Genomic DNA, 12,444 nt, shown 5'->3' with positions numbered 1-12,444 from the left:
ACTTCGAGCAGGTGTTCTCACGCTCGGAGTCAAGGTGAGACGCTGCATTCAGGCCTGGCTGAGGAGTGGGCTGGTGGCTTTCTGGTTTGTTTTTGGAAGATGCTCATAAAGGTGGTTCACACGCACGAACCGGCCTGTGGGTTGGACTCCCAGAATGACGATGTGGTCAGAAGGGTGTGGAAAAGTGCTCAGTGACAGAAGGGGGTTTGTCAACATTGCAGGGATAAAACCAGTGAAAGGAAAAACGTTTCCCCTTCTCCAGTCCTGGAGTCCGCCATTTCTCCAAGGAGCTGGTCCCCTTTGGTGATGGCAGCATCCGAAAACCAAGGTGTGAGGGGCGGGCGTCTGGCTGGGCTCAGTCCGTAGAGCGCAGCACAGTGGATCTGAGCTCACGCTGGGCATAAAAGAGGACTTAAAAAAAAAAACCACCACCAAGGTGTGGGCACTCAGAGCACTCACTTTTATTGGGGTGTTCTCTAGGCCTTCTGAGCAGACAGCAAGCACATACTTGTGTGCGTAGGCGTGCACGTGTGTGTGTTCACGCATACACGCATTCGGCTGGTTCGTGTACGTGTGCTTGGAAGCCCTGCGTTTGTACGGATACCAGCACCCTGGGGTTCTTCGCAGCCTCCTCTGTTCTCGGGACCTTCCCCAGTATTGAGACTGTAGCCAGTCTCCCGGCCTCGCCCGCCACCACCTCCCCGCCTGCCACCCGCCACTTCTCAGTGTCCTGGCAGGCCTGCAGGGGGCGTGCTTCGCACCTCTGCCCAGCACGCTGTCCCCTGCCTTCCGTCCGGTCCGCCCACTGGCACCCTCCACGCTGCAGGACGATGGGAGAGGACGGTGCAGTCTTCGAAGTGAATCACGACTTCTAGTTAGCTGTTCAGCCCTGCCTGCCAAAGCTGCAGGAAGGGGAAGTTTCCCCTTGACCTCAGGGGTGGTGTAAGGATTTCCAGCTTTCTTGGAAAGGCTGGTTTTCAAGGGTGGCGCATCTTTGTTTTGGAGAGCTGTCCTTGAAGGTTTGATAGATTGTAAACTCTCACCAGTCTGGCCGCTGCAGGAGCCCTGTCGCCGTCCTCCGCTGCCAGGGTTCCCTGCGGTAAGTTCCCCCCGCCCCCGGCCCCAGCGTCGACAGGCTTGGACAGAGCTGCCTGGAAGGGGCTGTGCGTGCTTTTATGTCCGTGTGCGCTCTCAGAGGCCAAGAACCTTAGAGCCGAAACACGGGGCTTCCGCAAAACCATGCGGTTCTGGTTTCCACACCGCAGGCAGAAAATGAGACAGGAAGGCGCCGGAGGGGCAGGTCTGAGCTAACCGCAGGTGCTGTGGGTCAGCCACGACAAGACTGTGGGTCTTGGGATCTGTGGAGCGTCAATCCTCAGGGGAGAGGCTCTTGTGGTCCTCGGGACAGACAAGTGGGGGTCTCCTGATCACCTGGACGTTATGTCTTGACTTTGCAACGTGCCTCTTCTCAAAGGGAGGTTTCAGTGAGTAAAGCTGATTTCCCCAGAGCCGCTCTTTGGTTGCTTTTCAGAGGCCTTCTTGAGCCACAGGAACGTGACCTACAGTTCTTAGAGAAGTGTCGCTTCTGACACTGGGTTTCCTTTCCCTGCTCGCCGAGCTGACGTATGTAGCTTTGCAGGGTGAAAGTCTAGGCCCGGACGCCAGGTCCTCCTAGAGGGGGCTCCGGCGACTGGAGCGGCCCACAGGAAGGCCGCCCACGTTCCTAGCAGCGGCCGCTGTCCGGGAGTGGCCGAGCCCAGAGCCGGCCCGGGCGGGACGGACAGCTCCTGCTTGCTCGCGTGCAGTTTAACGTCGAAACTTCCACCACTTCCATCTCTGGCTTTAGGGCTTAAATAGTTCTGTGTGCCCTTAAAAACAGACAGATTTACTTGAAATTTCCAAATCCATAAATGGATTTTTTTTAAGCACTTGAACATTGCTGCACTGGGAGAAGGTAGCTGGTTTTCCTCAATAGGTTTTTTTTTTGTTGTTTTTTTTTCCCTCCCCTCAATAGGTTTTTAAAAGAAAGGTGGGTTGTAAGTGGCCGTGGCTAACTCGGGTGGGGAGGGCAAGGGGGTTTCGATTCATGAAAGCAGCACAACGGTTTTCTTGGAACTTCTCGCTCCTCTGTATATTGGCTGTGCTGCATTTAATGGATAAAGAGCATATATATAGAGAGAATATGTGAAACTGTAAATGTAAAAGCAACTTACTCTAATTTGTAATTTCAGTGGCATCCATGTTTTATTAGCAAAATTATATATAATTTAGGAAATCTGTACTGGTTTGCTTAATAGCCCCAATTTTTCTTTTTTTTAAAGAGTGAGCACACGTGCACACATGCAGGGGCAGAGGGAGGCTCTGCAAGCAGACTCCCTCCTGAGCGCCGAGCCGGACTCCGCTCGCTCTCATGACCCTGAGCTGAAACCGAGTTGGCCACTTAACTGATTGGGCTACCCAAGTGCCCCCCACCCACCAAGTTTAATTTTTTAAGAATATTTCCTTTGGGGACACCTGGCTGGCTCAGTTGGTGGGCGCTTGTGGCTCTTGGTCTCGGGGTTGAGTTCAAGCTCCCAGGTTGTGTGCAGAGATTACTTAAAAACAAAACTTTCCAAATAAAATACCTCCTTTATACTGTTCCCCTAAATATTCATCAAAACCTGCTTTGCTGGACATACCCACTAGGCCTGCAATGACAGTGCAGTCTTTAATGGGTGTTTTGTAATTTGAAAGTAAATTGAGGGGAACCTGGTTATCTCAGTCGGTGAAGTGTCTGTCTTTGGGTCACGTCAAGTCCTACTTGGGCTCTGTACTCAGCAGGCGGGGAGGTGGGGGGTACAGAGAGTCTGCTTCGCCCTCTCCTCCTGCTTCCTCCCTTCCTGCGCTAATAAATAAAACCTTAAAAAAAAAAAAAGTTAAAGTAAACTGAAAATTTTCAGTTACCCCCAAGCCCTCCATCTTCCTTTTTTCCATCCTCTTTCACATGTGTGGTTTTTTAGTTTTTAGTTTTTTTTTTTTTTTTTGAGATTTTATCTGTCAGAGAGACAGCAGGCAGAGGGAGATGCAGGACTTGATCTCAGGGTGCTGGGCCGAAGGCAGACAATCGACTGAGCCACCCTGGCGTCCCATCACACGTGGTTCTCCTCCCGAGCAGACGTGCAGTGCACCTGAAAGGTGCTGTCACAGTCGAGCAGGACCAGGAGCAGGCAGGACTGGACAGGCCAGCGCCTGCCCCGCAGAAGCCTGGGGGCTCGGGTCTGCTTCAGCTCATCACGGACGGCCGCACTTAGGCTGTGGCAGGAGCAGTGGAGTCTCCCCTGATCTGATGCTGCGGAGCGTGGATGGATCAGCGAGCAGCGGGTCCCCTTCTGGAATGAGGACCCATCCAAATCCTGTCATTCAGACTGTGTTCTTCTGTGCTGTCTGCCTTTTTAATCATGTACTTCCTCTGGCTGCCAGAAAGGCCTCCCCGAGAAACGGCCAGAGATTTTTTAGGGTTTGGAAGCCGCTCAGGCCTTCGTTGTTCTGTGCAACTATCCCCTGGAGGTGCGAGCCTGCGGCGTCCTGGGTGCCGGGCCTGGGCTCCGCGGTTTGGGAGGGCGGGCCTGCAACTGCGCTGGGCCCTAGCGGGACCCTCCTGTCTGGTTGGCTCCTTTGGACTCGAGGACAAGAACAATGAAAAGGGTTGGAGGGTGAGCCAGACCCCACCTAAGGAAACCAGAACGATGCAGACCTCCACTAGCCTAGGGGAGGGGATACGCCGGTTTTGGGCTGCGTTTGGGAGTTAGGGCCTAGAGGGTTTGTTGGCAAGTCTGTCCCCTGAAAGTCCCCACTCTTTCAATGGTGTGACCACCTCTGTCATTGCTCGCCTTGGCCAGGTAAGTTTCCAAGGGCCTGCCCGAGGAAACTGTTGGTAGAGGGCAGACATCCTGGGGGGAGGCGTGTGTGCCGTGAGGTCGCCGCCTCCCAAAGGAGCAGGGCTGGCACGCAGGGGACGAGTACTTGTATTCGGCAGAGGAGCTGGTCGGTCTGAGCCTTCTGAGGGCCAGGCCGGGTGCTGAACTGTGCCCTAGACCGTGAGAGCTCATGACAGGCCCAGCTACCGGCCGGGGCATCGGTCTGGAACGGTCACCGCTTTGCTGAGACCTCAGAGGATTTCACCTGAGTGAGGAGGTCCCTTCTCTCACCCCAGTAAGACAATACACGTCAGTGGCGCCTCGTACCTCCCTCCCGCGGCTCTTCCTCCCGGCGGAAGGCCGCGGCTCCTGGCCCGCCTATTGGCGCACCACTCGAGGCTGGTGGAGAGGACTTTGCCCAATTCTGTGCCCGAGATGCGGAGTCCTGATCACGCTCGTTCTGTCCTTTCCAGCTCTCACGTCTTCCACTGGGATCCAGGCCCCAGACCACCACAGAAAGAAAAGCTGTAGCGATAGATTCCGTGAGAGCAAGAATTTGTCTCTCCGCTGGAACTGTAGGGAGTGGGTGAGTTTTGGAAGAGATCCACTGAGACCCACGGCTCCTAGTGGGCCCTACCTATCTTTTGTCTCCCTTTGTGCAAAACCAGAGCTGTTCATTTCGCACCTGTTAGTTCTGAGGCCAGGAGGCGTCCGGGTGCCACTCCCCAGCATGGCGCACAGCTTTACCAGGTCCATGTTTCCGGTCGATTCACTTTAACTTCCCTTTATCTTCATCACTGCCCACCAACTTAAGCACGGAGCATCCTCTGACGTGGGGGAGGGCTGTTAAAAGGTTGCTGGTCCCATTCCATAGTTTTGTGTTTTTTTAAGATTTTATTTATTTGACAGAGATCACAAGTAGGCAGAGAGCGAAGAAAGCAGGCTCCCCACTGAGCAGAGAGCCTGACGTGGGGCTTGATCTCAGGACCCTGGGATCATGACCTGAGCCAAAAGCAGAGGCTTTAACCCACTGAGCCACCCAGGCACCCACTCGTGGGTTTCTTCTAATATAGACTACAGGACTACAGTCCTGGTAATAATGATAGCTGTTCCTTTCGATAGCATCACAAATGCTTTGGATCATGTTGAGAAATGCTGCCTTTGAACTAAAGAGAGGGCCCCTTGGCCCCACCGTTACAGACATACCCTTCTCCCCTGGCGCCGGAGTCCAAGTTCAGAGCCAGTCTGTCCTTGGGACTGAAGGGAGTTTCCCGTGCAGCCTGTTAAGGACACTGGGAGGACTGGCGCGGCGGAGGACCAGAGCGGAGGGGGGGTGTTCGCGTGGCTGGGGGTTTGGACGCACAGCCCGTGGCGGGCGGCTCCAGTCGGCCGCCCCTGGCCCTGCTGCTCCTCGGGGGGCTCGTGCAGCCCCCGCCGAGCGGGACGCGCAGCAGGCGCCGAAACAGCGAATCTTCCCTCGTCGTAGCCTGAGACCTGTGGGGCTGCCGGAGGCGGCGCTCTCCCTCCACTTGGGGCCTCAACGGTGGGGCTGCCGGCCTTCCTAGGACACGAAGCCTGCTCTGAGGGGCAGGACTGGTGGACTCAACCTGGGAGATGGATCGGGAGGTCTTCTCAGCTAATGTTTGCTCTAGAAACCCAGCTACCTGGGAGCAGTCATGCCATCCCCTCTAGACCCAGGAGTGACCCTAACTTCTCGCAAGGAGACGGACCTTTTTCTGATGCGAGGTCAATTCACCACTTTTCTCCTCAGCTTTCCCACTTCCCCATAAGACGGTCTCCTTTATGCAGCACCGACCTGCCCGTTGGGGCTCGCTCTTCGCGTGGACCATGCTTTCCTGTTGCCACATTTTTCTCTCTCATCTAATTGAGAAGGGAGGAAACCCAGAAATAGGTAAATGACTTCATATAGTTTATGACTCCCTTCTCCAGCCACATGAGAGCATTTCAAAATAGCCTTCACCCCCTGTCACGCAGCAACTCCACAGAAGGCCGGCGGCCGGGAGAGCTGGCCCCCAGGGCAGTGTGTTCCTGTAGCTGTAACCAGGGCTCCTTAGCTCTTTTGGAGAATCCACTGGAAATGACCTTAAGTTTTTCTCAACGGGTCCATGAAGCTCCTTTGTCCTACAAAAGGCCATCCCTCACCATACCGCAGGGTGGCCCCCTCACACGTCTGGGCCGAACAGTACTCAAGTACCGTGTCTCATTTTTCCCCCCTTTAAAAGAGACATATAGATAAAGCCCAGCGGACAAGGGACTACTGCACGTAACGGGAGTGCCCTCTCCTGTGACAGCGTGACAGTGACCGGAAAGTAGCCACATCAGAGTGACTCTATCATCAATACTGAGGAGCCAAGAAACAGCGGCCAAAGTTGAAGATAAAAAGAATAAAACAAGTGTCATTACTGGGATAAAAAAAGAAGATACTAGAAATGTGACTTAGACACTCTTCTTAGCAGGGAGGGTGATCTGCCGATTGAGATAGGGAAGAACTAACGGCCCCAGGAGCTGAAAGCTGCTGCCTCAGAGAGTGGAAGGTGGAAAGCTGTGGCTCCACGACCACGCGTGTGTAACAGCTGGATTAAACCCAAACTGGTTGCGGCACACGAGAGCCAGAGTGACTAGTGTGGGTTGGGCTGTGCTACAGGAATTGGCATGGATCTTTCCACAGGGCAACTGCTTTGTAATTCCACCATCAGGAAACGGACTGACGCAAATGTTCACTTAAATAATCATAGGCTGGGGCGCCTGGGTGGCTCAGTGGGTTAAGCCTCTGCCTTCGGCTCAGGTCATGATCTCAGGGTCCTGGGATCGAGCCCCGCATCTGGCTCTCTGCTCAGCAGGGAGCCTGCTTCCCCCTCTCTCTGCCTGTCTCTCTGCCTGCTTGTGATCTCTGTCAAATAAATAAATAAAAATTAAAAAATAAATAATCATAGGCTGTTAGAGATGATAAAGTCTTTAAATTTGGTAATATTTACCAAGGGAAATATTAAGTGTTTGTTTTCCAAAAGCATATATCATAAATGATCTCACCTTTGTTGGGGGGGGTGGGGACCAAGATTTTTAAAGGTAGGAATATGATTTTTTAAATTTTTTTTCTGTATTTACCAAGTTTCCAACAAAGAAAATACATTTATAGTCAGAAATGTTATTTTTAAAAACCAAGCTGTTGAAAGGGGAGATGCGCGCAAACAAAGAATCCATGGGCCCAGCAGGAGGTTTTCATGAGGAACTTTGCAGGTTAGATACATTTCCCCCGTTATCTCCAACTACCCTGGGGGGTGAGTGCCTTACCTGGGCCAGGGCTCTTCCGGAAAGTCTTTCCGCCTCCGCCCTCCCAGAAAGACAACACTGGACTACGCTACCAGTAAGACGCTGCCAGTAAGACGGGGCAGTGTCCTGCAGTGCTCGGCAAAAACGCTTCCTCCAAGGCAACCCCCGCTTGCCCCCCCGAGCTCACCCTAAACAGATCCTGCTTTTACTTACTAACACTCACTTTGCGTATGTCTTTTATATCTCACAACCATCTGAAGGTGATTCTTCTCATTTTGCAGAAGAAATCAAAGTGGAGAGGCTGAGTCATCTGCTCAAGGTCACACGTCAGGTGCAGAGTAATTCAAACCCAGGTTGGCCTGATCTCAAAGTATGAGCCCAGCTCTTTCTGTCTGCAACGAACTGGCATCACCACCGAGAAAGTCACTAATAAGGCCTGTCAAAAACTCACTACACACCAGCTCTCAAAATCTTTAAAAGCTGGGTAAACTCTTAGATGATGGAGTAAGAAACCTCCATTTAAAGCATTTTTAAACCTCAGAATTAATGACTTGTGCCAAAGAAAAAGGAAGGTACCAGTCTCTCTGTTCAGAAACTATTTGAAAAGGCGTATTTACAAAGACAAACCGTCTTCTCTGTTGTATTAAGGAAAAAATCCACAACCTCAGTCCTCCGGGGCTGAGACGCTGAACCAAGGGTTCTCCGAGGCAGCATCTGCGGTGTAGGTACCAAAACTGTTCACCCAGAGCTTTACCCGCACCGTGCCAGGCAGGGGCGCTGGGAGCTCAGGTAAGCAGCAAACAGAAACCCTCATCACCAACTGTTTTCCATTCTGGATTTCTTACCTGTATTAAATTATACTTCAAAAGTAGATCCCAATACTATCTCAGTATCCTGTCCTGATCATTTAAATAGTAACATATGATTTAATGCTTCCATTACTATGGCAAGACAAAAATAGAGTAGACTAGTACAAAAACACTTCGATTGGCTAAGCTGGAGGGTTTCTCACACAACACTACATGTGTTGAGAAAAATATCCAAGTCATGTGCCTGATTTTTAAAAGAAACCACTGAATATTGCAGAATGAGATTTCTGTTTAATCTGCACCAAAGGGACAATTCCAGCAGAAGTAAACTATGCCCCTCAGTTGTGATAGTCTGATTACTCCCTAAAAACGAACTGTTCTAGGGGCGCCTGGGTGGCTCAGTGGGTTAAAGCCTCTGCTTTCGGCTCAGGTCATGATCCCAGGGTCCTGGGATCGAGCCCCATGTCAGGCTTTCTGCTCAGCAGGGAGCCTGCTTCCCCCTCTCTCTCTCTGCCTGCCTCTCTGCCTACTTGTGATCTCTCTCTGTCAAATAAATAAAATCTTAAAAAAAAAAAAAAAAACCACGAACTGTTCTAGAACCTGCCCAGGTAGCCTCGTTTGCTAGTGTATACCCACTCCCATGGCTCATCTCAGACCTCAGGTTCTAACATGCTGCGCTTTCAAGTTCCAAGGAACCGCCAGTCTGCAGGAAAACAGACACTCTCAAAGGGGCAAACACCTATGCCGCCCAACGTACGCAAGAGCCTCATGGAGTCAGGCAGGGCCTTTCTCCCTGACCACGGAGGGAGCCATCTGGCCCAGAGTTCCTGCTGCCTCCTAGAAACAGGTCCAGAAAAGTTCAAATAGAAAAGCCCCAAACCTATGTCAATATCCCCTTTTTCCCTGGTAAGGAAAAGACTAATCTGAGTTTGAATTTCAGTTATTTAAAGAAATTCATAATAATAGTATCAGCACCAAAAACCTGGTCTTTAAGATATTCTTAGATACATATTTGAGGGCTTTTTAAAATTTTTTTTGATTAGATTTAAAACTATGAAATGTGCGTTTCTTGGCAAGCTACACCAGTGATTCTTTACTTACTTCACATTTCCAATAAAAGCTTAAGGAAACAGACAAAAATACAAAGGAGGAGAAACACAAATGATGCCTCAAAACAAAACGATTTAGTAACAGAAAAAAGTCTCCACGCTCAGTGTCCATCAAAATTTTAACGTTATCCCAACAGTGCAAATGCTCAACTCATGGTCATATGCTGAACTAACACGTGTCCCTGGAAGCTGCGAACTGGAAAGTCACCCACTTCTACCTATGATCACACAAACCATCTAATATGCTCACGGTTCAGCTTAAAGCAACATTTAATATTCTTTAGAAGATGGAATTTGTGACAAGTTCAAAAGGAAAACTTGCTTTAATGCAGCTGTGCTCAGACGTCTGTGTGTGATTTCCTCAGAAACCATCCTGGGCTTAGCCAATCTGGAAAAGGCAGTTCAAAGCAGCGTCACACTGGCCGCCTGAAGGTACCCTTGGAGATACTGGAGCGCTTCTGCGTTGAGGCTGGTGCTCACCATCGATGGAACCTACGAGAGATTGGAAACACGCTGGTTGTCGGGAGATCCTAACAAGCCAACACAAGCCCCCACCTTCTGGAGCACCCCCAGAGCTGGGGAAAGGCGGTGAGCCGCCAGGCCCTCCTGCAGGAATGCTCACGATCTCAGCCGCTTTATGCCTTCAGATCTGGACAGGCCTAAAAAGCAGTACCGTAGGGCATCACTGCCGTTCCGCGTGGTAGCGGCATTGTGGGGACTTTAAAAACAAAGTCCTTACTGGTTAGTGACGTGTGATTAAAGTACCTAGAGGTGAAACAGGTGCAACGAGAATGGCAGAATACTGGTGATGTTCGAAGGTCAGCATGTGAAGGTTCGTTATGTGGTTTCTAGGAGTGTGAATGTTGCCATAATAAACACTGAAAATATACATTTTTCTCAGATACTCTACAAGGCTCTGTAAAAGGTGCTGGATAATGCAACTCTCCAGCCATTATGTTTACTCCATAATCCAGTATTTGAGTATGCTGCAGTTAATTAAAAAAAAATGCCTAGATTTAGGGCGTCTGGGTGACTCGGTGGGTTAAGCCTCTGCCTTTGGTTCAGGTCATGATCTCAGGGTCCTGGGATTGAGCCCCGCATCAGGCTCTCTGCTCAGGAGGGAGCCTGTTTCCTCCTCCCTCTCTGACTGCCTCCCTGCCTACTTGTGATCTGTTAAATAAATAAATAAATAAAATCTTAAAAAAAAAAAAAAAGCCTACATTTTAACAGAAGAATTATTTCACTCTGGGAAATAAATACATTTCTATTCAAAAATTTTTAGAGTGCCTGGCTGTCTCAGTCGGAGCATATGTGACTCCTGATCTTGGGAGCTATGAGTACAAGCCTCATGTCAGGTGTAAAGATGACTTAAATAAATAAAACTTAAAAAGTGTAGACAGGTGAGGGGCGTTATATCTCTTGCTTTGTTCTTATTCCCAAAGTCATTTAAAATCTACTTATAGCACACATCATTTTAACTAAAGAAAATTAAGGCCTAATAGAACCTTCTTGCCTTCCCAGAAAGGGGTTCGTTAATCAGAGTTCTTGGACAACACTCACCCTTCCTGGACAAGCAGTAGAAAGCTTGTGAAGCGACTGTGCCAGGTGAATTTTGGGGTTGTTCACCAGCTGACCGACAGGATCATGCTCTTTTTTCCCAGCAAATGCCAGCTGGGAGAAGGCGGTCTGATACCCTGGTGTATCTTCTATGTCAATGAAGTGTTCTTCATCAGGAATGGTATCATCTTCCGGTAACTCAAAAAGGCCAATCAGAGACTGTAATAAAGGAGTCCTGGATTTGAAGCAAACAAGCAGACAAAAGATTAAACGAATACTTCTGAAGATCTAAAGAAGCAGCAGCAACTCCTCAGAGACACAAACCACAGAGCCACAGTCTCAAGAGGTGGAAGGGACCTTTGAAATGGAAGATGGACACCGGTTCTCACACCTGTCCTCCAACACCGCTCTTCTCTTCTTTTTGGCCACAGCATGCCAATTTCCCTTTCGGAAACTAACGCTGGCTCCAGAGCTGTCCAGATGGCTGTGTGACCCACTGCCCAAGCAGAAGGCCGTGTGACTGAAGCCAAACCAGAGATTCACTGCTGCTCAGAGTTAGAAGAAACGGGCCTCAAATCATCAGATCCCTTTCTGGAAGAGTGTGCCTGAGCGAACCGAAAATGAGGCAAGGTTCTCGCAACATGTCCAGAAAAGTCAGGAACACCAGTCACGGGGCACAAGCACATAAGATCCTCTCTTAGCCTATTCAGTTTCTCCACTTGAAGATTTAAGCCAATTAGCTGGGCGTCTTTCATGAACACTCCTAGAGATCATGCAGACCAGCGACTTTCACCAGATTCTTTTTTTTTTTTTTTTTTTTTTTTTGTCAGAGAGAGAGAGGAGAGCGAGCACAGGCAGACAGAATGGCAGGCAGAGGCAGAGGGAGAAGCAGGTTCCCTGACGAGCAAGGAGCCCGATGTGGGACTCGATCCCAGGACGCTGGGATCATGACCTGAGCCGAAGGCAGCTGCTTAACCAACTGAGCCACCCAGGCGTCCCTTTCACCAGATTCTCAAAGGGGCACATGAACCCCCTCTGATAAAGTTAAGAATCAGGAAACCTCTTTTGAGGCCCAAAAGGCCCCACATGTCCTGTCTTGGATCTGATGGTTGCTAGTAGAGAACCTGTGATCAGAATCGAATTCTCAGGGCGCCTGGGTGGCTCAGGCCATGGTCTCAAGGTCCTGGGATTGAGCCCCGCATTGGGCTCTCTGCTCAGCGGGGAGCCTGCTTTCCCCTCTCTCTCTGCCTGCCTCCCTGCCTACTTGTGATCTCTGTCAAATAAATAAAATCTTTAAAGAAAAAAAAAAAAAAAAGAATCGAATTCTCAGCCTTCAGGAGAATCAGCTTGTTTTATTTTGCAGTCATAAGGGAAGGAAGCTGTAATTCCCAAAAAGTTTAGAGTACTTACCATAGCTTGGTATACTCCGTGTCCATCATTGGGGGACATTCCGTTAGCAATTTCGTTATACCAACTGCACAAATCTTTTTCTCTACATTTCCAGATACCTTCTGAATTTCAGGAATAATGATTTTTTCCAAAACCATTCCAAACATTCTATTAAAATAGAATATTAAACTATCACTATAATTAATAACTGTGAAATGCTTAGATGTTATTTACATTGACTCCTTAGGAATAGAATAAAATCCAGAATAACAGGGCTACTATTTTTGGTCAGCTGAATGGCAGAGACCTGGAGATGACAAAGCCACAAAGAAACCTCAAACCTTGACCCTGTGGCCGAGCGCTGCCAGCAACTTCTGTGAAATACTACAATCT

General features: G+C 49.8%; 1 protein-coding gene across 3 annotated transcripts in view; it reads right to left on the bottom strand.

Moving 5' to 3' along the window:
- Positions 1-9,161: 9,161 nt before the first annotated feature.
- CSE1L (chromosome segregation 1 like) overlaps positions 9,162-12,444 on the bottom strand; it is a 50,810-nt gene continuing 47,527 nt past the window's right edge. For all 3 annotated transcript variants that reach the window (XM_047746020.1, XM_047746022.1, XM_047746021.1), the window contains 3 exons: positions 12,073-12,219; positions 10,666-10,897; positions 9,162-9,597 (listed from right to left, as the gene is read on the bottom strand). In XM_047746020.1, coding sequence (XP_047601976.1) covers positions 9,508-9,597; positions 10,666-10,897; positions 12,073-12,219 — 469 coding nt within the window. In that variant the 3' untranslated portion in view covers positions 9,162-9,507. The remainder of the gene's footprint in view (positions 9,598-10,665; positions 10,898-12,072; positions 12,220-12,444) is intronic.

Source organism: Lutra lutra, chromosome 9 (assembly GCF_902655055.1).
Source record: "Lutra lutra chromosome 9, mLutLut1.2, whole genome shotgun sequence".
Lineage (NCBI taxonomy): Eukaryota > Metazoa > Chordata > Mammalia > Carnivora > Mustelidae > Lutra > Lutra lutra.
The sequence above is the reverse complement of the archived record's forward strand: the minus strand, read 5'-3'. Positions and strand labels throughout refer to the sequence as shown.